Source organism: Nothobranchius furzeri, chromosome 4, assembly GCF_043380555.1.
Source record: "Nothobranchius furzeri strain GRZ-AD chromosome 4, NfurGRZ-RIMD1, whole genome shotgun sequence".
In the NCBI taxonomy this organism is placed as follows: Eukaryota; Metazoa; Chordata; class Actinopteri; order Cyprinodontiformes; family Nothobranchiidae; genus Nothobranchius; species Nothobranchius furzeri.
Window position 1 is genome coordinate 87,380,555 of NC_091744.1, and position 23,032 is coordinate 87,403,586.

At 42.0% G+C, this 23,032-nt stretch overlaps 2 protein-coding genes across 3 annotated transcripts in view; both read left to right on the forward strand.

The window, feature by feature from the left end:
- Positions 1 to 23,032, forward strand: part of cdh13 (cadherin 13, H-cadherin (heart)) — a 428,096-nt gene that overhangs the window by 182,334 nt on the left and 222,730 nt on the right. Inside the window, exons 4-6 of one of the 2 annotated variants that reach the window (XM_054733486.2) lie at positions 2,179 to 2,292; positions 14,651 to 14,656; positions 15,110 to 15,262. In XM_054733486.2, the coding sequence (XP_054589461.1) occupies positions 2,179 to 2,292; positions 14,651 to 14,656; positions 15,110 to 15,262 (273 nt within the window). Of the gene's footprint in view, positions 1 to 2,178; positions 2,293 to 14,650; positions 14,657 to 15,109; positions 15,263 to 20,741; positions 21,094 to 23,032 lie in introns of those variants that run through there. The other variant, XM_054733485.2, reaches the window with a different exon arrangement.
- Positions 5,729 to 11,766, forward strand: LOC139069696 (E3 SUMO-protein ligase ZBED1-like). The gene is made up of 2 exons (XM_070550586.1): positions 5,729 to 7,895; positions 8,623 to 11,766. The coding sequence occupies exons 1-2, from the start codon at positions 7,630 to 7,632 to the stop codon at positions 8,789 to 8,791; spliced, it is 435 nt and encodes a 144-aa protein (XP_070406687.1). The 5' UTR covers positions 5,729 to 7,629; the 3' UTR covers positions 8,792 to 11,766.

Sequence of the window (23,032 nt, forward strand, 5' to 3'; positions counted from 1 at the left end):
GTCTCACTCCATCCTGCTTTGACTCTTAAAGTAGATACCTAAATACCTGAACTCTTCCACTTAAGGCAAAGGCTCAGTCCCAGCCCTGAGGGAATGTCCCACCTTGTGTCTAGCTACGGAGCTCGACCTGGCTCGGAATAAAAATGCTGGAAGAATCTTCTCCCAGGTGGGTTCTCCACCTCAAGGGAGAGACATCAACATAGAATAGAAACCAGGTCCAGGTGGCTGGTGGGGCTCAAGGCCTGCCTGGTAAATAACGCACAAAGGAAATATTCATCAGAAAATCCAGAAAAAGAACGCTTGGATTGGGTGTTTGAGAGGAAGTAATGATCTGGTTCCAGGTTGTGTTGAAATAGTTGGTAGATCTATGAGCTACGAGGTTTGCTGCGTCCAAAACTTTCTCGTAAATTCTTTACAATGTTCATTATGTCCTCTTTTTAATTACTAAAAAGGTTCTTTTTGCTTCGGACGTGAAGGTGTTTCTAATTCTGTAAAAAGGTCCTTAGAAACACCTTCATGTCTGAAGTAAAAAGAGCCTCGTTTAAAAGGGTTGCTGCTGTTGGTCCATTCAAACCTCTGACGTGTCATTGCTGTGAGGGAGCTTATAGGTTGTCCTTGTACCGCTGCTGGTAGTCTTCTGCTGCTCTGGATCCCCACCAAAGTAACAAAAACTAAATAACTGGTGGTTCTTATTCGTCCCATTTGGTGAATGAGTGAATCCAGTGTGATGAACTTACCCCCACCTCTCAGCCACTAAACAGAGATGGGTGGATCCATTAGCTACAGGCTAACCACAGCTAACTGGTCGGAAAACTGAAGCAAGGAATTGTATTTTAACTTGTTTGATGTCAGAATAAAATGAAAAAGGTGAATATTTTTATATTTATTAAGATTTGAATAAAAATTTGGAAAAGTTGCACTAAAAATGTGAATTTAATCAAACACAAAGTTATAAAATGAAAACAGTTCAGTTCAGCTTTTAGACTAAAAGGGGCAGTAGTAGCTGATGAGGTAGATCTGGTTGTCCAGTAATCAGAAGGTTGCTGGTTCAATCACGGCTCCGACCAGATAATGCTGCTTGCCTGCTGGAGGTGGCCGGAGGGACCGGTGGCGTCAGGCCTCGCCTCTGCCAGAGCGCACCAGGGCAGCTGTGCCTACATCATAGCTCATCCCCACCAGCGTGTGAATGGGTGAATGACTGACTGTGTTGTGAAGCGTCTTGGGGGGTTGTAGAACCCTAAGAAGGCGCTGCACAAATACAAACCATTTACCATTTATAAAAACGAACATTTCCAGCTGGGAAACCTTTTCACGTACAACCCACATGGACATCGCTTGCACCGGTGACTTTGGTTCTTTGTGACTGCAGCAGCCCACACAAGCAACACTTTGGGGTCATTTTAGCCAAACTACTGGGCAAAAGAAAGAGCAACATGACCAGGAGTCTAGGACTGGACTTTGCTCAACATGTGACAAAATGACATGAATCTGTGAAAAGCCAAACGAGCTTATCTGCTCGGTGTCGATGGCGCGCGATGCTTTTATCAATACCCAAAGTGAAAGAGCTACGAGAGGATCAGCAGAAGGGGAACACTTTTATTATTTTAAATGGTACAAACCACTTCCTTGTTCACAACAGCAGGAGGCTGGAAAACAAAATCAGATTATGGTTTTGTGTTTTCCAAGATCAAAACAACATTTCAGAGTAATTCCATCTGCTTGAACAAAGCAATTGCTTTAGCAAAACCGTGTCATCTTTCATTTCTGTATTTTAACCCAGTTTTCAGTTTTTGCTTTGATTTCTCTACATCGCTCCTGTTCTCATTTAACACAGGCTGAATACAGAAACGTAGAATATAAATTACATTTCAGGGAGAGCTGCAGAGAAGCTTATTACATGTTTGCTGTAAGATCACGTCTCCTCTCCAAACGTGGAAGCCCTACGACTGCCAGAAGACGTTCAGATGCTGTCCTCTACAGAGTCTGGATTACTCTCCATCAGTACCGAATGCCTTGAACAATATCTTCTGCTCAGGTTTTCAGTTGAGTCATTTAACAATGAGAGTTAACCCAGTGAGACTTGATTTTAGGGTGATTAGTTCATCATCTACTGTGGGATCGTTTACCTTTGGGCTACGCCGACGATTAGCTAAACGCCTTCTCTCTGTGTTGTCGTAGGATGTTCCCGGTCTTCGCCAAAAGCTACCCGATAGATCCAAGAGATCCCTTCTGGTCCCCGGGATGCCTGTCACTGAGAACCTGAGGGGTCCTTTTCCCAGACTCATTGGAAAGGTAAGAGACATATCCGTAAATAACAAAAGCAAACAAACCAAAGAGTTTAACATTTGGATTCTAAATCCTTTAGTCCCCTAATATCCAGTACTGAAACGCCAGATTTACTCAGGTGTTGCTGACCTAATCCCCATCAAGTAGCCATTGGCTAATTAAAGTTGCAGTGGCAAGTTTGGAAAACAATTTAGCTTTAATGTGTGAAACACTGAAAACATTTTTTAATGATTCTTTCTGATTATATTGGGCCACTCTGAGTTTATCATGCAGACTAAACATGAAGATAGTCTCCTACACCTACCTCCTGCAGTAGCTTCTGATAGAAAAGAGACGGTGAAACTCTAGGATTAGAAAAGCCTGACAGATCTACGTCACACTGTCACTAGCATCCATGGACTCACCCATCTGGACTCACAGCGGGGAACGCTGTTGTTGGTTTAGTGTCCAGGAAACAGCAGAGAACGTCTCAGCTAGTAGAAGCTAACCGTTAGCAATAGCAACACCACCATACAGAAAACCTCTTCCAGGCTTGTGTTATTTGTGGAGATAAAACATTATCATTGCAAGTCAGTGGTAGAGTCTCGTAGCTGTTATTCTGTCTGAGTTCAGATGTCCAAATATCAGGAAACAAGACTCTAAAACCTGCCGTCTGCTGCCACTCTGTTCTGGGCATTCTTTGCCCTGAGTATGGCTTGCAAGGCCTTCAGTCCTACCAGACCACTGCTAATATATTGACTTTCAACTTTCCCACACCTTTAAAATGTGTTATCATGACTCTTAACAACACTTTAATGTTGCACAGCTATAAATATATTGTGGAGATTAAAATGCAGCTTTAACCATTTTACCCATCCCTTGCCAAAATTTGGTTAAAAAAACATTTTACGTGAATCCTATTTATACAGAACAATTTATCTACTAAAAATTCCCCCGGCTCGCTGTGTGGTCATTATAGTAATCTAATCTAATCTAATCTAATCTTATCTAATATAATATAATCTAATATAATATCATCTACAATATCATTACAACATCTACAATGTGTTGTTTTTTTTAAACCATTTGATGATTTTTATCTGTTTCTATCCAATCAAGTGTTTCTATTTTAGTAGAAATTGCATTCATGCATTTTCTAGTAAACAATTTTAACCATAATCTCATGACTGTCATGCTTAATAGAACCAACTGCAGAGGCGAGACACATTTTCTACAGAACAGTGACAAACGAAGCAGATTCTTACTCTAATAACTGTCAACAGGTCAGATGAGTAGCATCACATGGAGGTATAAGGGAGGTACAGCAAAGATGGCAGAGCTTGTAGAAAGTGGAATTGAATTTAGAGAAGCAAGCAGAAATATCAAAATGTTTAAATTCAGTTATAAAAATCATGACCATAAATTTTAGTTAGTCCTTGAAAATTAACTTAAAACCATTCAATTCAATTAAATTCAATTCAATTCAAAAATACTTTATTAATCCCAAAGGGAAATTGATCAAGAGCAAATAGAAATTGTGGTTAAATATGTTATTTTCTTACTTGTTTTGATTTGTAGAAACAAAATGAATAAGTTCATTTATTTTCTTACAAGATTCAAAGTTTGAGATAAAAAATGAATCCATAGTTTTATTTTATTGAAGGCCACCTTCTCAGTGGCTGGTGGTAGTGTCCGCCCTGGGACTGGGAGATGGGGGCGCAAATCCCGGTTGGGTCGGACCAAAGACTTTAACAATGGGACCCAACGCCTCCCTGTTTGGCACTCAGCTTTAGGGGTTGGATTGGGGAGTTAAACCACCAAATGGTTCCCGAGCGCAGCCACAGCTGCAGCTCACTGCTCCCCATGGGGGGATGGGTCTAATGTGGAGATGTCATTTCTCCAGTGTGTGATGATGACTTTGAGATTTTAATTTTAATTAATATCTTGTCTTTCACTCTGTTGTTTGCAAGGAGCAATTTTTCATTGTTTAATAAAATCAGACCCAGAAACAATACATGAAACATTTCATCACTAATGACCCACCTTCACACAGAAAGACGTGGCCCCCTAAAGCTTGGTCCGGTCTCCTAATGGGAATCAAACCAACAACCACTACCTGTCCAGGCAGCTTATCTACCTACAACACATTCCTGTTTAAGAATTCAACTTGAGATACTTGAGATGTTTTTCTTATTTTTCCTGACCACTTTCTTCATTCATAAACAGTTTCTACTTTAAATAGAAGTTGGCCAGAAACTTCAAGGAGAATCAAGACCTTTGAAAATAACGATTAAAGAAAATTTCAGGGTTTCGTCTTAAGCTCGAGCTTCCAAGTGCAACTTCAAAAAAGGCTTCACTAATGACTAAAAACAGATGGTTTTGTTTCCTGAGGGCACAGCGAAAAGTGATTGGCTTTCATGAAGCCCGTCGAAGTCCTGTAAGTTTTAGGAATGTTGTGTTTCAGCCAACAAAGGCGCTGGTCCTGCAAACATCTGTCTACAAACATTCACAAACATTGCCATTGTGTGCAATCAGCTGCCAAATACAACCTTTAAATACTTATTTCAGACTTTTGTATCAAAGCCAGACAAATTTTGTCTAGGATGGACAGGTGCTGCCTGTCCATCCTAGAGGTGGGTGATAAAACACCGCAGACCGCGCCTTCTTCAGCGGTTTTCTCTACCCACGGATAGCGGTGCCTCCTCCATCCTAAAGTCAGCACCATGGACAGAGATGACCATGCACATGAGCCAGCTTTGTTCTAGACATGGCCGTCACTACATCTCTGGACGCCCTCTGAGAGCAGCATGAGAAGGTGTCCCTCACCAGGCCCCTCTCCTAATAGATAATTGCACCCTGGAGAGTACAGCCACAGCACAGAGCTCATACTAATGCTCTACTGCAGTGAGGGCCTGGAGATACCCAGTAATGAAGGCCACCAGACTTACTGCAGTTTGTGTGCTTGTGTTGAAGCTTTAGGTGATGTTTTGGGGGATTTATGCAAATGTCATGCCTGCTTGGAAGGTGATATAGAGAAATGGGAAGTGGCAGATTAGTCTTGACCATTTGGAATGCAGATCATTTCTGAGGTGTCCTCTCGATCAGCTGTGGTTTGAGTGTGACATAACAACAGCTGCAGGCCCGGTGCAACATGTGCACGCACCTGCGACTTTATATAAGTCATTAATTATTTTATTTCTCCTCCTCTGGTGATCTTTGCTTTTTTAACACTTTCCATTTGAAACTTGTCTTTTTTCATCCCTTATTTGGAGTCCTTCATCTCTCTCCTCTTCCTCCACACACAGCCGTGCATGAGAAGAGGGGCTAATCTTGACTACTTACCCAATGGAAAGCTATATGTTTGCGACTAGGCTAAATTGATTTTCCACACCAATAGTTTTTCCTCTTCTCACACAACGTATCACTTCCATATGGCAGCCATTCATTTTTCATTTACCCCCCCCCCCCCCCGCGCGCCTGGAGATAAGCAGTTTGAGGGAAGGGAGAGCTGAGACTGCTGGGACTATGATTTGACATGTATGACTGTGTGCATATATAACTGCACTATTGCAGACCGTGTGTGTGTGTGTGTGCGTGTGTGAGTGAGTGAGAGAGAGAGAGAGTGCCAGAGGTGGGTCACCTGTCAGTGGGGCTCACTGGGGAAGGGTAAGAACCTTGTTGTTTATGTCACACCTCCTGCTAGCTGTGGAATTGTTTGATACAGAGGTCTGTGTCGTCCCCCCCCCAATCCGCCCTGGACCCATAAACAGCTCACAACAACTCAGACAGCAGCTGGAGCATGTGACGAGACTGATATGCTTACATGTTTCTCTCAGTGCTCCACACTTCAGTCTCTGCTAATTGGAAAAATCTAAGAGCTCAGGAACAGAAATCCATCATAGCTCAAGTAGTTTATTTTGGGTTCTTTGGTTTTGTTTTATTCTTTTTTCTTTTTTAAAAACGGGTCTCAGTTTTGTTTGTATGTGTTTTGTTTTGCCCATTGAGAGGAGCATGAGTAACAAACTCAGCATTTTACATTTAAACAACCACAAACTTGCATGCTTCTTTGTGATCATGAATTCACCTCTTTCAGAATTTTAGCACCTTTTAAAATATTCTTACAAGGTGATAACGACTCTTAAAGAAATCTCCTACATCTAGCATACAGCTTTTTAGTTCCTCACCTATTTGTGGTGCTCCTTGAAGTACTTGCTGAAGCAACCAATGAAACAGGAAGACATTTTTACCCAAGAAACTTATGAGAAATTGTTCTGTTAGAAGAAAAAACAGCTTAAACCCTCAATGGAGCTGTCCAGGGTTCTGAAACATGTTGGAGGGTGTTTTCCCATAATCGATGCACAAGTGAAGACATCTGACTCATATCTGCAAGTTAAAATACTTTTTAACAAAATGCTGGACCAACGTGCTCTGTAAAGTTATTTTGTTTTATTCTTTCTTTATTGATAGAAAACACATTCATACGTTAAATAGAGAGCTGCAAATGCTGAGCATGAAACTAGTCTCCTACACCTATCTCCTGCATTATCGTCTGATAGAAAATAGGATTTGAGAAGCCTGACAGATCAACAAGTCAAAACCAGAGACACTGTGCATACTTACATGTGACTACCGTGGTCCAAAGGCAGGATGAAGCATCAATTTGGGAAAAAAGAAACACAAAATAGAGTGACACTGTCACTTAAAGAGCAAGTCAACCCCTACCAGAGTCTAACTCCACTCCCACTTCATGTTTGAAAAATGCAACAAATGCTGTTGCCTGGCAGACCGAGAGGGCGGAGCCGCTAACAAATACACACACACACAGGCTCATGACAGCATTGTGACATCATAATGTACCAGTTTACATCATAGCATACCTCTTAGCCAATAGTGGTGGCAGATTTAAATTAAAATACAGTGCAGAGTTTTTACCTGACAACGGCACAACACTGCCAGTTTTAGGCAGAATATTTAAATTTTAACTAAGATGCACTGAAGTACCAAATTATTGACGACACGTGTCTGCAGCACGATTAGACACTCGTTTATTTAGTTTATCAGCAAAAAAAAGTTTATTTGGGGTAGAGCTGAAACAACTAATCGATTTAATCGATTATAATCGATTATTAAAATAGTTAACAACTTTTTTAGTCATCGATTAGTTGTTTAATAATCATATTTTACCGCATAAAGTCTATTTTTACCACAATCTGACATCGGTTACAAGCTGTTAAATTTGCCGCCAGTGTGTGGCAGTAATGAGCCACTGATCTACCAGTGGAGCCGTAGAAGAAGAAATGAGCCAATGAGTGCCCTCGGTTTTCATGACGTATCACGTTACTGACGCTCATCTTGCTGTGAGAGATGGCAGAACAAGAAGAAATACGGAAGAAAAATAGAAGCGACAAAACTGAAGAGAAACCCCGGACAAAAACCTCACGAGTATGGGAGCACTTCACTCTAGATGCCTTGAAAAGACGGGTGACCTGCAAAATATGCAAAAACCATCTAGCATGGCACGGAAGCACGACGTCCCTAAGTGAACATTTGAGACGAAAGCATGTGGGGGCTGATGCAGCAGAGGAAGAGCACCGCAGTCAAGTGAGCCGTCATTTGGAAGAGCCAGCCCGGTAAGTAACAGAAAATAAACAAGCTGGACTTAGTGTTTTAGCTGAGTTCGTTATACTGGATGTTAAACATGTTTTTTTGCCGCGTCAGTCTACGGTGTTCTACTTCTGATTGACTAGATGCAATCGTGAATCTCCTCCGTGTTGTGAATCATGCGCTTGCCAAATTTAGCACGTCTGTTTATAAGAATGTTCTCGTTAAGAGAAAAACGGCACAAACCCATAACTATGTTCCTCATTCAAAAAAGGACAACTCCGCGGTGAAAAATTTACAGACGAGCTGTGTCCAGGTGAATATAACGCGGCATAGTTGTACGCTTTCAATTTTTAAATACAGGAGAAATTCAGAAAGTCCTTTTTTTAACTATTAAAAGGCTGTTTTACCGTCTAACGCTGTAAAACGCCTCACAACACATTTTTGTCATGTTTCTTAAACAGTATCACACAAAATAAACATTTTTCACATTTCTCTAGCTAATTTAAACACTCCCGACTCAAAGTAAAAACCTCATGAGCTTCTTACTTAGAGCTTTTTAATAGTAAAAAAATTAGAATTTTTTCTGAATATCTCCTGTTGCGGGCTATTTTGTAGAACGTAATCCTCAAAATAAATGATCACTGTATATTGTTAATTAATTCAAATAATATAATATTGATTTAGTGTTGTAGTGTGTGTGCTGCTTTATTTTATATGTGTACTTATGTCAGTCTATTTGTGTTTCTTATGCAGAAAAAAACAAGCAACGATGGACAACTACATGGGGAACAAGACACTCACCCCCCAGCAATTCATACCACTTACAAACTCTATTCTAAACATGCTGGTAAAAGACATGAGGCCACTATCCATGGTGGAAGATGCAGGCTTCCAGCTAATGCTAAAAATTATTCTGGACTGATATTTTGCACTGTTTAGCTCATTTTACACCGCTGACTGTGTTCATGTGCAATAAAATAGATTGCAGTCAACTGCACAATTCTCTTATGTTTTTTTTTTTACTGAAATGCATCCATCACTTGTATAGGTTAAATAGCTAAACAACAACAAACCGATTAATCGATTAATCGAAAAAATAATCGACAGATTAATCGATTATGAAAATAATTGTTAGTTGCAGCCCTAATTTGGGGTGACTTGCTCTTTAATATTCATGGACTCACCCATCATGACTCACAACGGGAAGCTTGAGCAAGAGCGTAGTCCGTTTTATATATTTATTTCTACTATTCGTGTTTTAGGGTCTGTATCTTTGGGACATTTCCAGTATAGCCAGCCCTTTTATACAGATGAAGTCTATTAAATGTATCAATTTGACTCAAGACAGTAAGTTTTAATTACTTGTAAAAATATGGCAAAAACACACTCTAAAGTAGAGCAGTTGTTATTGAATCACTTTGGTGTTTGCACTCCTGTAATACATGTGTTTACGTCAGCATTTCTTCTTCTGATCTGTCAGAACGTGCAGTTACAATCAGAGCCAGCCTGCGTCACAGTGGCTCAGGACCAGTCGGCTTTTATGGAACGTTTGAAGGACACATTTTCTCCTGGCCCATAAAAGAGCAACGGCATAGATTATCTTCGTGTGAAGTAAATGTGTTTTAGACGTTATCGTGTTTTAGAGACCTACTGTAAGCTGATTTAGTTAAAACTAACATTATTTTTTATTCTCCGGTGAATGTGCTGCTGCCACGCTCTGACAGGTGAAATACTGGCCAGACCTGCCGTCACTGATGAGTTACCGCCTAAATGTTGCAAAGTTGTCCAGCAGCCCTCACACTTATGTAGTGGTAAAGCTTATTTGTTTGGAGTCTTTAAAGTGCTCATTAGTTAGAGGAATGGTTTGATTTGTTGGTGTTGAGTAGCATTTAACCCTCTCCTGCTGGAGCTTCAGGGTGTCTTCATTTAAAAAGACCTGAACCTAATGGCCCACATGTTACAAATACAAATCTGAAGTGTTTGAACTTTCTCAGGTTTAAATCGGGTTTTATCCCATTTTAAATGCGGTACAGGAGCCGTCAGTCGTCTGTTTATCGTCTCCTTACCTCAGGGCTCAGCTCACTATGTCTGACTTGACATGACAGTTGAAATAAAACACTGTTGGTGAGAGAAATGAAGCCCTGGTTTGGTTTTAGCTCCAGCTAAAAAAGTAATGAGAATGGACATGCCTGGCAATTGTCTTTCATTGTTTCAGTGCCAACTGCTTCCTAAATTTTCTCTGCCTGTCACTCGACGTGCTCTCACTGTCTCGTTGCCATCTATCTAGTGTCTCTCTACTGACTTGTGGATCTTTCTGTTTTCTTCCTTCACTATTTCACGCGTCTTTCACTGCTGCTCCTCCTCGCAGACGTTTAATATCACAGCTTTATCTATGCTTCCAAGCAGGAAGAGAGCAAGCTGAGTTGGGGGCTCTTACAACATTAGACGAGCAGGCAGCCTGCGGGCTTTGTCATTTAGTCTAATTGATTCTGTTAATTATCTAGAAAAAAGTGTTTTTGCCCCGTTTCACTAGCTGCCTTGGAGCACATTCATCACGCCTGCTTGATACAGATGTTAGCAGCTCTATGACGCCGTTTCCTGTTCACTGGACACAGAGCAGCTCAGTGGCGAGAGGAGCTTATATAAATGACCAGTAGAGAGCTGGGGGGGGGGGGGCTGACTCGTCTGCATATCGAGTAACAGTTGAAACATGCTTGTTCATACTTCCTTTGTGTGCACAGGCAGTGACATCAATCATGACCAGTAGAGTCGCCCTCAGCAGACTAGTGCATGCAGCGCGGATTACTGTGTTTGCTGCAGTACTAAGGCAGGGGCTGTCTCTTCCACACATGTCCTCATTGTTGCCTCTGCAGAGCGATGCTGGCCTACACACAGATAGAAGGTATGAACAAGTCGGCTCCGCCTTGAGAACATGGTGCTGGATCTGTGGTAATACTGATGGTGTTTGGGTTTCCTTTAGTGGTACTCACAGGAGGTTACGGTAGAAACTATTTATAGAGTAAATTCGAAAGCTAATGAGAAGAGTCTGGACATTTTATGAGGAGAGGGTCTTGATGAAAAGTTTGAGAAGTAATGACCAAAGAGTTAAATCTGTCCAAGAGCCTGCTCGTTATCTCATCCTGATGTAGAAATCTAGCAGGTCTGTGTGCACATCTCCTCTGTGAATACTCGATGCCTAAAGGCTACTTTATGTAAAGCTTGATGAATTAAACACGACTAGTTCTGTAAGTCTGAGTAAAACATAATTAACTGTTGAACTGAAAAAACACGAACACTCGCAGCAAAGTTTACAGAAGTTTGTTTTTAGGTGAAACTTCTGTTCAGAACATTCCCATTTAACCTGAGTATTACATTTGTACCATGCTGTTTCCTTTACTCACACACACACACACACACACACACACACACACACACACACACACACACACACACACACACACACACACACACACACACACACACACACACACACACACACACACACACACACACACACACACACACACACACACACACACACACACACACACACGCACACACACACACACACACACACACACACACGCACACACACACTCGCACACACACGCACACACACACTCGCGCACACACACTCGCACACACACGCACACACACACTCGCGCACACACACACACACACACACACACACACACACACACACACACACACACACGCACACACACACTCGCACACACACGCACACACACACTCGCGCACACACACACACACACACACACACACACACACACACACACACACACACACACACACACACACACACACACACACACACACAGACACACACACACACACACACGCACACACACACACACACACACACACACACACACACACGCACACACACACTCGCGCACACACACACACACACACACACACACACACACACACACACACACAGTAGCCAGTGATTGTCGTTCCCGGCTGGCTGGATGAACGTGATTGGGGGAAGGGAAGCACCACTGAGGGACGTCGTCGTGAACTTGTTCACACAAAAGCACGCTGCATGCTACAGTTAAAAATCCCTTTTAAATGGAAGCTTTCATCCCTGTTTACGATAAAGCGGGTTTCTTTTACACATTGCACACGTTCTGCAGAAGAAGGTAAACGTTAGAACGTTGTTAAACATTTCTACACCTTCCTTACTCTTTTTGACAGCTGACAAGATCATGAGCAGCAACACAAGGTCTTTTTAAGGGTTTAATACACAAAACCAGCACACGCAGACACTCTTCTGCCCATGCATTGTTTAGTCGCTGCTTCTCTCAGTATGCTGTGAGGTGTTTAGTGTAGTGGAGCCACACCACACCTCCTGTCATCTTCCTGCAGGATCGGGAGCCTCACAGTCTTTCATGTGTGCTCGGCTGGTAATGAGAGCTGATGGAAGGAGGTGAGATTCTCCCATCAGTCCTCCCACACGCACAGAGGGAGCCAGATTCAGTGGAGACAAAGCCACTGGGTGCAGATTTCTTTGCCAGCATGAGCATACATCAGAGGACCAATGTGTGCGCGTGTGCGCTGCAGACCCACTGCACTTCCACCCCACAGAGACATCTCCTAATCAGCTGAAACTTCTCGTAACCCTTCAGTTATTCCTCAGTAGAATTTACGGCGTCTTTATCAGCGATCTCTCACACTCCTCAGCCCCTCCACCTCCACCTACTCTCCACCATCAATCCCTGTGAAGGTCCACTCATGTTACTTTTTCCTCTAACTCTCCTACACATATTGATGTTTGAAGCCGAGCCATCTGTGAGTTTATGTCCCTGGAGGAGGAGCCTGCTTCTGCACTAAGAAAGCTACATTAAAAACTTTAACCGTGCAAACTATAAATGCTCTAATTTGAGCTTTAATTACTGTGCTTGTGAAGACAAACACCGACTCGGACGATATTTCTATTTTTTACAACTCAGTGTTGCGTCCTAGCTGTCTCTGTTAGAGCACACGGGGTCCTGCTGTGCAGCACAGAGTCAGCATGCTGTGAGAATCTCCTTCACAGAGCAGGTCACAATATTTTGGTTTACAAATGTTCACATTGGTGCTTTAAACGTACTGATCTGAGTACTGCTACTGGTTAGTATGTGGCTTTATATTTAGAGCATCATCCCGCTGAGATGATGCTGCTGTGAACAAAAGCAAATGTCTTTCTAAAGTTGCACATCACACCTTTATTAACCGCCTAGCTAGTTTTCCAGTTTATGGAAACCTGCTAAGACCCCTTTGGTAGCAGGTTGTAATTGGAAACAAACAAACAATGTTTGTAAACATTACTAAACCAATGATACCTTCAGACCGGGAAGGTCATTTCAAATCAAATTACTTTTTATTCACTTCCATTTATTTTTATGGTTAAAGGCTAGTTCACAACAAAAGCTGCTTCAGGATGGTATTCTTAAAGATGTGGAACACTGAAAACCAATATTTAAGCATATTTCTGATTTTCATGCAGCGCGTGCGTGTACGTGCACGTGTGTGTGTGTGTGTGTGTCATTGACAGCAGTGAAAATCCCACAAACATGTGGGGAGCACAAAGAAGACAGATGCTGTCTGTGGACATGTTTCCATGGTAACCTGGATGCTGATGAAGGCAGAGCAGGTTAAAATGTTCCATCCAGCCCCGTACTGTCCTCTTTAACCCGTGCAGCCATCTCCCCAGTAAAGGCAGTTTCTGTAGTTTCTGATGTCATCATCAATAAAGATGCTTCAACATGTGACGCTAAGAGTTCCCGTCTAAATGTCAGATCGGTGTGACGTGTTTAAGTCTCACAGGAGCTCAGCAGGGTGTGGAGAAACAATACATCTTCTCTCTTTATGTTTCTGTTGATGCAAAGGAAGATTTAGAAGAGTGTGAGGCGGTGCTGTTGACCAGAACCAGAAAGGTTGATGGGAAACCTTGCTACTGTTTTATTTTTTCAGCACTGTTTCTTTTAATATTTGGCACACAAGCTGAGGGAAAGAGCTCGAGAGGACATGGTACAAAGAAGAGGCAAAAACGATGTATGGTGGAAAAAAAACACATGGGAGTTTTTGCAGAGAGGCAGGGATGGACATGTAAGAGACACTAACCAGCGGGGAGCAAGACGCCTGAAAGGAAGCTGGAGCAGAGGGGGAAGATGAAGCGGGACGTGGAGATAAATGCCAGTGAGCTCAGGAGAGGCTGGGAGTGCTTGAGCTTTGTCTGACATGGGCTTGTAGCTCTGCCGTCTCATGGCCCATGCTCTTTCAAGTAGGAAGCTGAAAGGCCTTCATTTTAGCTGCCGTCCCATTGAAGCGCGCTCTCATTAAAGCTAACCTCCTGCCTCCTCTCTGATCCTCCGACACTTGACAGTGGGACGTTTAAGTCCTCGACTCATGGTGACAAAGCTGAGGTCACTGGTGACTACCCTCCTGTGTGTTTGTGTGGGTGCAGCAAACACTTGCAGTTCTTTTATGAAGTGATGGAAATTTGATTTGGCAATTATGCAGACTCATAAATATTCTACAAATGACTCGTGCTCTGACATCGGAGTTTGAAAACGAAAAGAAAAATCCAACCAGAGAGATTGGAAAACTGTTTCACGTCCTCGTGTATTTTCTTCAATCACGTTTGTTTTTACGACCCTGAAGGAAAGATGTTTGCTTTTTGTTGTTGTTACATCTCAGCTATTTCACACTAACATGCTCCATTTTGTGTTTCTTCTTTCCCAAACTGATGCTTCATCCTGCCTTTGGACCACGGTAGTCACATGTAAGTATGCTCAGTGTCTCTGGATTTGATTTGTTGGTAATGAAAATATCAGTTTCTGCTCCTGTCGGTAGGAATGGTCAGCCCTCCTCTATGAGACATTTTAGGGGCTTGGCTAATACCACAGGGTATTATTTGGAATGGTAATTAAAGAATCAGTTTCTTTTTAACATCCTGCTTTTTGCATCCACAACACCTGTGTAGGTGGCTGTGGCAAGCCTCTGGATGAAGAGAAATAGGGTTATTTATTGTTATTTATTCTTTTCTATGTACTGACTTTGCCAGCTGATGATGAAATCAAAGACTTCTCTGTTTTAGGACTTTAACTGGTGATTGGCTCACTTTATCACCTTTTATGACACTTTAAATTCTCTCTTTCTATCGTGTTTATTGTCATTTAAAGTGAGAATAAAATAAGTGATGAATTTGCAATGATTTGAAAAATCTTTGCATCAGGTCATTTCTCCAGCAAAGCCAGGGAACCACATTTTCCGACTGGCTGGCCCCGGTGCTGACCAGGAACCTCGAGGTCTTTTCACCATCGACATAAACAGCGGAGACGTGTCGGTCAGTCGCCCGTTGGACCGAGAGGCCATCGACTCGTACGAGGTCAGCGTTTGTCTTCTTCCCCGTTACATCCACATGCTCGCTCTGCTTCTTCATGTCCTCGCCTCTTCCTTTCCACCCACGCTGGTGCATTTTGTCTCTGAATTGCTGACATATTTCTTTCTTTGTTCATGAAGGTGCTGCTTGTTTGCTTTGATGTTCATCCTAATAGTGTACTGGATAGCTCGTTGTGGACTGGTTTATAAAGCAGCCCTTTGATTTGAAACCAGATGAGACAAACACAGGTGGTTGTATCTGAGAAAGAAAGGGTTTCACGTTTCTCTGCAGCTGGACCGATGTTATCAGAAACAGGCGATTTATTCCATGTTAAAAGAAAAGGGTAGCCTGCTTTAGGTGTCCACCGGGGTTTGTGCCTGTGGGGTTGTCTATCCAATAAAGGCATTTCCCCTGGAAGAAAGAGCAAGATAAGGTCAGAGAAATCCCGCTTTTTAAGTCTGCCAATTGACCTTATCTTGTTTTCAGAAATCAGATGTGAGTGAGGGTGTTCAGCTGGGTGCAAGCTGTTGATAAGCTAGCTGAATGTTGTAAAAACTCAGATATAAGTCACTTGGTAAACACCAACAGATGTGAGTGGTGAATGAGAACAGCGTGAACGTCTGGGAGAAAGGAAGACATTTGTCCATTTAACCAAATTTTTATTTTATTTTTATTTATTGATTTATTTTTATTGTGGTAGTGGTAAGTTGTCATTTTGTTTTGAATTGAATTTATCGCTCTGTTATCTTGTCTTTGTATTTGCATCTTTGTTTCCAGGAGGACCAACTTGTAAACGAGATGATTCATCTGAAGGGGTTTTATTCTCCTTAAAAATCTGTTAATAAATAAATAAAATAAATAAATAGATAAAACTGTCCAGGAGAAGCTGGTTCAACCTTGACTCTCATCTCCACTAAGCTGAGCAGAAGCTTCTGAAGCAACTTAAATCTGGTAGCTTGCTTGTTTTTTTGGTAGATTTTTTTTTTTCCCCATTAATATTTTTTTTGATGCTCCTCAGTGATGGCCAGGTACCCTAACTATTTACCTCATCCCTTAAAATAAATAAAATAAACTTGTTCACTTTCCGGTTTTGAAACTTACGCAGATGTTGAAGTCCTAGATTTCTAAAATTCCTTAATATTTGAAAACATTTCATGTAAAATACATTCTGGGTCCATTTTATTAGGTCTGGAGTAAATTATTGTCTAATATGAGTCGTCTGATTTATTGTTTTTGGACCATCATCCTGAGAATTATGGGTAAATGTTGCACCTTTGTCTGCGCATGTGCACACTCTTAGTTTGTGCATTCATCTCCTCGTCCTGTTTTAGGTGCTTCTGCATGATCTCTAGCTGTCCTTTCTGTTATCACGCAGCGATGGTGACTTTGTGCCCCACTCAAAGATTTCTTATCAAACTCAGCCTTCTCAGTGGTTCAGCGCCCCTCGTAGAATGAAGACGTATCACCTCTGCCCTCGACGGCTGTCCTAGACACATTCATTAAGTGTCTCCTCTGCTGTTGTAGCTGATGGCCTGCGTGGGCCAGGAGACACGAATCATTCAGAGGCTGCAGAAAACGGATATTACTCCAAGAGTAAAAGGCTAAATGAGTCAAACAGAACTTTTTAGATCTTTGTTTCCTCATTGTGATGCAGGCCTGACTGAAGGCTGTCCGTAGGATGCAGAAGTGTATATTCACCTGCTCATTTATGTATTTTGTAGGAAATACCAATGCCCATTGATTTAATATGATTCATACACTGAGAAAACATTACAAACACTTTAGAATAAAACACTTATTATCCTGAAGACTCGGGCGACCCATCACCTGAACAGGGCAAACTGGGACACTGGGTCCATTTTAGAATATGTTTTGGGCTTGAAGGTCCTGAGCTGCAGTCTTGCAGCAAACATTTGACTTCCTCTATGTTTCATCCAAACAGCATGCTTTCCTCTACCTGCATCATAGACTTCCTACGTCTGACAGGGCAGATTTTGTGCACCAGTGAGCAGAAGACAGCGCGCAGCAGGATGGTCAGTGTTAGCTCAGAGAGGTAGCTTTAGCTGTGTTGTACATACAGAGTAATTGAGGTTCAAGTGTGGGAGACGACGTGGAAGACGGGTCGTCTTAGGTTGTTGCAACAGAGACTTTGGAGCTTCTGCTTCGTTTTCAGGCTCAGGCCGGTGAAACAGATGACTCTTAACTTTTTGTGTCTGGTTGCTTGTTTGACTTCATAAACACGAGTTCCAAGGCACAGCCTCATCGCTGAGTTAGCTTAATCAAAACTGCAAAATATTTCATTTAATATTAGAAAAAATAAAAAAGAAAGAGAAAAACATCAGCTGACTGCCTCTTATCATATAATGCATTAAACAGGGTATCCGCGGGTCCTTAAAAAGTCTTAAATTTGCTTTTCCAAATTTAAGGCCTTGAAAATCCTTAAAAATGACAAATAATCCTTAAATCCAGTTTCCAAAGGTCTTAAATTACCAAAGACCCAATAAGCAAGATTATTTTATTTCTATAAAAATTTTCGTGAATTTCTAGTTAGTGTTCAGCATTTTTTGTGTACGATGTTGGCGTAAGCGGAACCGTGCACGTTCAGCTGGTTGTGAAAGGGGGCTTTTTTTAGATGAGCACATTAGCTGGTTAAGCTAGTGGGAGCTTGCGCCATGGGGAAGTGCAAGTTTAATGGTAACTGGATGGCTAATCCCACGTTCACGACGTGGTCAGCACCGGCCCCAGGCAATAGCTGGAAATTATAGCTTAAATTTAATTTTAAAAATTGCTTAAATTTGGTCAAAGTGGCCTTAAAAAGGTCTTAAAAAGTCTTAAATTTGGCTCCCTTAAACCTGCAGATACCCTGATTAAAATCATCCTGCTCTGCTGTGATGTTTGATTCATCCAGAACCTACATTTTAAATCACGCCATCCTTTCACCTGCAGCCACGTTGATCCCTGTGAAGCAGCAGGGTTCAAAGGTTATGCAGGACATGAGACTAAAATGAAGCATCAGGTGCATCAGTGGGTGAACAAACAGCAGCTCAGCATAATTAACATGAATTTGCTAAATCTGTTAATATTATTCATATTATTTTTATTTTTTATAAAGAAAAAATATGTATTATTTTATAATATTATAAAACACATTTAGTCTAGTACAGGTTATTTTCCACCAGGGTTAGGGTTAGCTTAACTCTAACCAAGTTGTTTCATTTGTTAAGCCGTAAACCTGGTGAGAAGGACGGACACGCTGCGTCAGAATCAGCTGAATATGTTCTAAAGGATTCTCCGTTTTATTCTAATAATCTGTTAATAACCAAGAGTTTTGTAATTAACAGAAATGAGTCACAGATCTGGCACATGGAGACATTTATTCAGCCTTTAAAAATGTTTCACTTTGATTAAAAGCTGTCTGCTGAAACTGGCCCTCTCAGATCCAGATTTTCACTATTTCACGTCTCTAAAACTGGCTGATCAACACAAACTTCTGTATAATTGTCTGCCTCTTCCATCCATACCACCAGATTTAGGTCAGTTATGAACTCCACCTCAAGTGTCTTTCATGGAGCTATAAAATCAATGTTTGGCTGTGAAGGCAACCAAGGTTGCACTGAAGATGTTTGCTGCTATTTCTTCTCCCTCAGTGTGAATGTAATGAATCACAGCTGGGACAAAATGCTCCATTCTCTTTGAAAGGTCATTTCATATCAAAATAGCGTCACTGCTGGTTCACAGTCATGTTGACTGGTTTATTACCGAGTAATGGTTTCGCAGGTTTAATACAGAATAGGTGGTTGCAGGAACTGCGAACCATGGAGTCACGCTACAAAAAGCACCGTCTAACCTCATCATCAGCAAGGGTTCAGCTAGAAACATGGAAAGTGGGAATTCTAGGATCTTAGAGGAATCACTGATCCAAGCAAGGCAAAGAAAAAAAACTCCTGACAAAAGGAAAACATTTACTGGGAAGGAGCGAACATCCCAGTGATCATCTGGGCCTCGTGCTTACAGTTAGTGTGAAAATGAATATTAATGAGATGTAAACCAGCGAGGGTGAAGGGAGGGGTGTGGGCTCGATGCTGCAGTTAGAAGGCACGCTGGTTTTGGAGAAAAGTCTGATTGGCTCTGAGGAGAGGAAGAATAACACGTGTAGAGATAAATGACCGTCTTGTTCACAACGGAGGAGGGATGACCCTCGACAGCAGAGTTCAGCACAGCGGTAACCGTAGTGAGCCGCTTGGACGTTATTGTTTATGTTTATTGACTTGGTGATGCTGAAATTTGAGCCAATGATAAACAACCTGAACTCTAGGATGCCTTTCAGAGTCAGAGGACTCCAAAGTGCTTTACCCCTTCTTTCTACTGCACGTGAAAAAGGTGTGAAACAGCTCGACGGCACTTGACCACCGTTTTACTGGATGAGTTCCTTTCCACCAGCAGCAGTGTGATGCTTTCGACGCACCCCAGAAGCAAAGGGTTTCAAGTCTATTTTATACACGCTGATGTAAACGGAACAGAAAACAAACCACAGACCTCTTCAGATGCGTGCAGCTTTCTTTCTCCTTCTCTGGAATCGACCCTACAACCTTCTGACTACTGGACAGTCCGCTCTACCTTCTGAGCGATTGCTGCCTCCTAAACCAGTACGCAAACAGAATAGAGAGGCAGACTTTTTGCTGTTATTAGTATTTATCACCATAACTGCCTGAAATGATGGTTCTGTTGGATCAAACCTGATCTTTCATTTAAAATATGGGTTTTGATTTTAGGGGAACTTAAAAATCCTCATGAAACTGTCCTCTCTACTCCAGTGTGCAGTTTTAACTAAGGCTTTAATACAGTTGCTAGTACTTGTACAGCTTTAAGGTAACTTCTCAAAGGCACAGAAAAAGGATGAATGTAGCTAAGCTCATAAAATAATACACATATCCTTCTGGCCGCCACATCACGAAGCAAGAGTAGATCTAATCCAGCCATACTTTTTCTATACCCGCATGTCCACACAGGGTTGTGGGGGGCTGGTGCCCATCTCCAGCAGGGCACACCCTGGTCAGGATGCCAGTCCATCACAGGGCAACACAGAGACACACAGGGCAAACATGCAAGCACACACACGCACACACACACCTAAGGATAATTTAAGAGAAACTCATAAACCTGACAGTCACGGTTTTGGACTGTGCGAGGAAGCCGGAGTGCCCGGAGAGATGCACACTCCATGCAGAAAGACCCCAGGTTGGGATTTGAACCCAGAACCTACTTGCTGCAATACAACAGCACTAGCCACTGTGCCACTGTGCAGCCCGTAGATCTAATTATCACTTTCTAATTAATAAATAAATAAATGAGAGAGAGAGAGAGAGAGAGAGAGAGAGAGAGAGAGAGAGAGAGAGAGAGAGAGAGAGAGAGAGAGAGATCAGTGAAAGTCCAGAGGAAAGCAGACACCGCCACAACGTCACCTCAATCACATTTTTATTTGTTGCTTTTCTAAAGAACACTGACTGTCTCGTTTCATAGATCTCTTATCTTTAACTCTCTCCAGAGCAGATTGTTCTCTGCAGCAGGTGAAGAAACCATCTTTGTGATCCTGAAAATCCCAGATTGAACCCTTTTTAAGCCACTAATCGTGTTTCCTGGTGCAGAGCTCCAGTGCAGGAGACCCACTCACCTGCACCGTTAGATATGTTCTTGTTCCAGCACACCTGATTCATATTAACAGGTCATTAAAGGCTCCTGGTGGTATTGTGAAAAAGGTCACTCAGTCGTTAGAATCAGGTGTTTTGGAGTGGAAACATTTGTGAAGCGATGCAGAACAGAGGCGAGTGTTACGTTTGGTAAGTTCCTGCTTTTGTTTGTTTGTTCGCCTCAAATGCAGTTTTTGCATTTTGTGACTTGCAGATGAAACAGATCCTTCCTTTGATGGTGGATCCAAAAAGCAGCATCTTTTCTATTGTGTCAATCAAACCACAGCATGGGGACAAAAGAAGGGCTCAAGAAAAGGACTTTGAAGGCTCAATCTCAACTCTGACGGCACAGCTGGGAATTGACAGCTGTTTTGAAATTTAGATTTCAAGATATTCCAGCTTTCATAAACTACACAGTGCTGTCCCATCTAACTCGTTTTGTTTGGCTGACAACCTGCAAACAAAGAAAAAGATGATTTTCCCCATATTTTGTTATTTTGGTCTATTTTGAAAACCGAGACTGGGCACATGTCTCAAAAGTGATTTAAATGCTAAATAAGTATAGACGTAAGAGTCCGCACGGGCAAATTTACAATTTCATCATCACCAAATGAAAATCATTAACTCAAAACTCACTTTAGTCCTGTGCATTTAAAGGTGTGGAGCACTGAAACAGTTTTTAATGATCATTTCTGATTATAACGGGCCGCTCTGAGTCTTTCTCCTGCAGCAGCTTCTGATAGAAAACAGACGGTGAAACTCTAGGATGAGAAAAGCCTGACAGATCGACGTCACCCTGTCACTAACATTCATGGACCCGCCCATCTGGACTCACGACAGAGAAGGCTGCTGTTTTAGCATTCAGGAAACAGCAGAGAATGTCTCGGCTAGCAGAAGCTAACCATTAGCACCTCTACCACATGGCAGAACTCCTCCAGGCTTGTTATGTGTGGAGATTAAACAACGATGCAGAGCAAATATTCGGTAGTAAAGTCGTGTTGCCAGTCAGAGGAGAGATGTCCAACTGTGTTGTGACACACTCTGCTGCAGAAGATGAGTTCATGCTGATTTAGGAGCTTTTGGGCCTTTTTTGCCCCGAAAACAACTTGCAAGGCGTCCATTCCTACCAGAGATCACCGCAAATGTGTTCCACACCTTTAAAGCTACACACCCCTCCAACAATGGGTTTAGCTGTGTTTTCATAATATTTATTAAAAATAAATCTAATAAAAAGAATTTAGTAATTTGTTTAACATGCGTGTTCTGCTCTTTAACATCTATTCCAGTGAAGTTTACATCACATAAAGTGCCTGAAACAATGCTAGTGTGGGTTTCAGGGCAGGTTCTCTTGGTTTTGCACTGAATTCCTGCCAGCGAGAGCTGGAAACTGCTTCAAGCTGTTTGAATCCAGATGCACCGAACAAACATTGCACACAATTACTACTTTAGTGTCTTTGCAGGATTTGATGCAGTACCCTGAAGCAGCAGATCATACGGATGCTTACACGGGTGTTTAATCTTCTCACCCCTTTTCTGTTCTTCTTCTACCTTTTTTCTGGCGTAGCCGTTCTACTAAGGTTACAGTTTTGATGAATCCATCTTGTGGAGGTGGAAGGACTGACATTTAAACACATTAACCTTTGACCCCACGGTCTGTTTGTTTTCTACGCTCCTACATGTGGTGTAGAAATGTTTAAGAACGACTTTAACGATTAAATTTCAAGTTTTCTGTTTGAATTCAACACAACAGCAGCTGACATCAGAACGGTTTTGGGATTTAATATCTGTTATAAGAAAATGACCACTAGTCGCTTGGGACTCGGCGCTATTCTGACCAACTTATAATTCCTGACCATTCGGTACTTCATTTGGTCATTTCCCCCCTTTTTTGCTGTTAAGCACAACAGTTGTGGAATTGCCACGGCTGGTCAGCGGAGACATAAACACACACCTATGAGCTTTACGTAGAAATCTGGTGTTTTGTGATTTACAGTAGGGATGACTTGGTGAGCCCGGAGCTTAAGAAAAGGTGAGACCAGTTGTCCAAATCCCACACCTGTTTTCTGCTTGGCTGGACTGTAATTTCCTG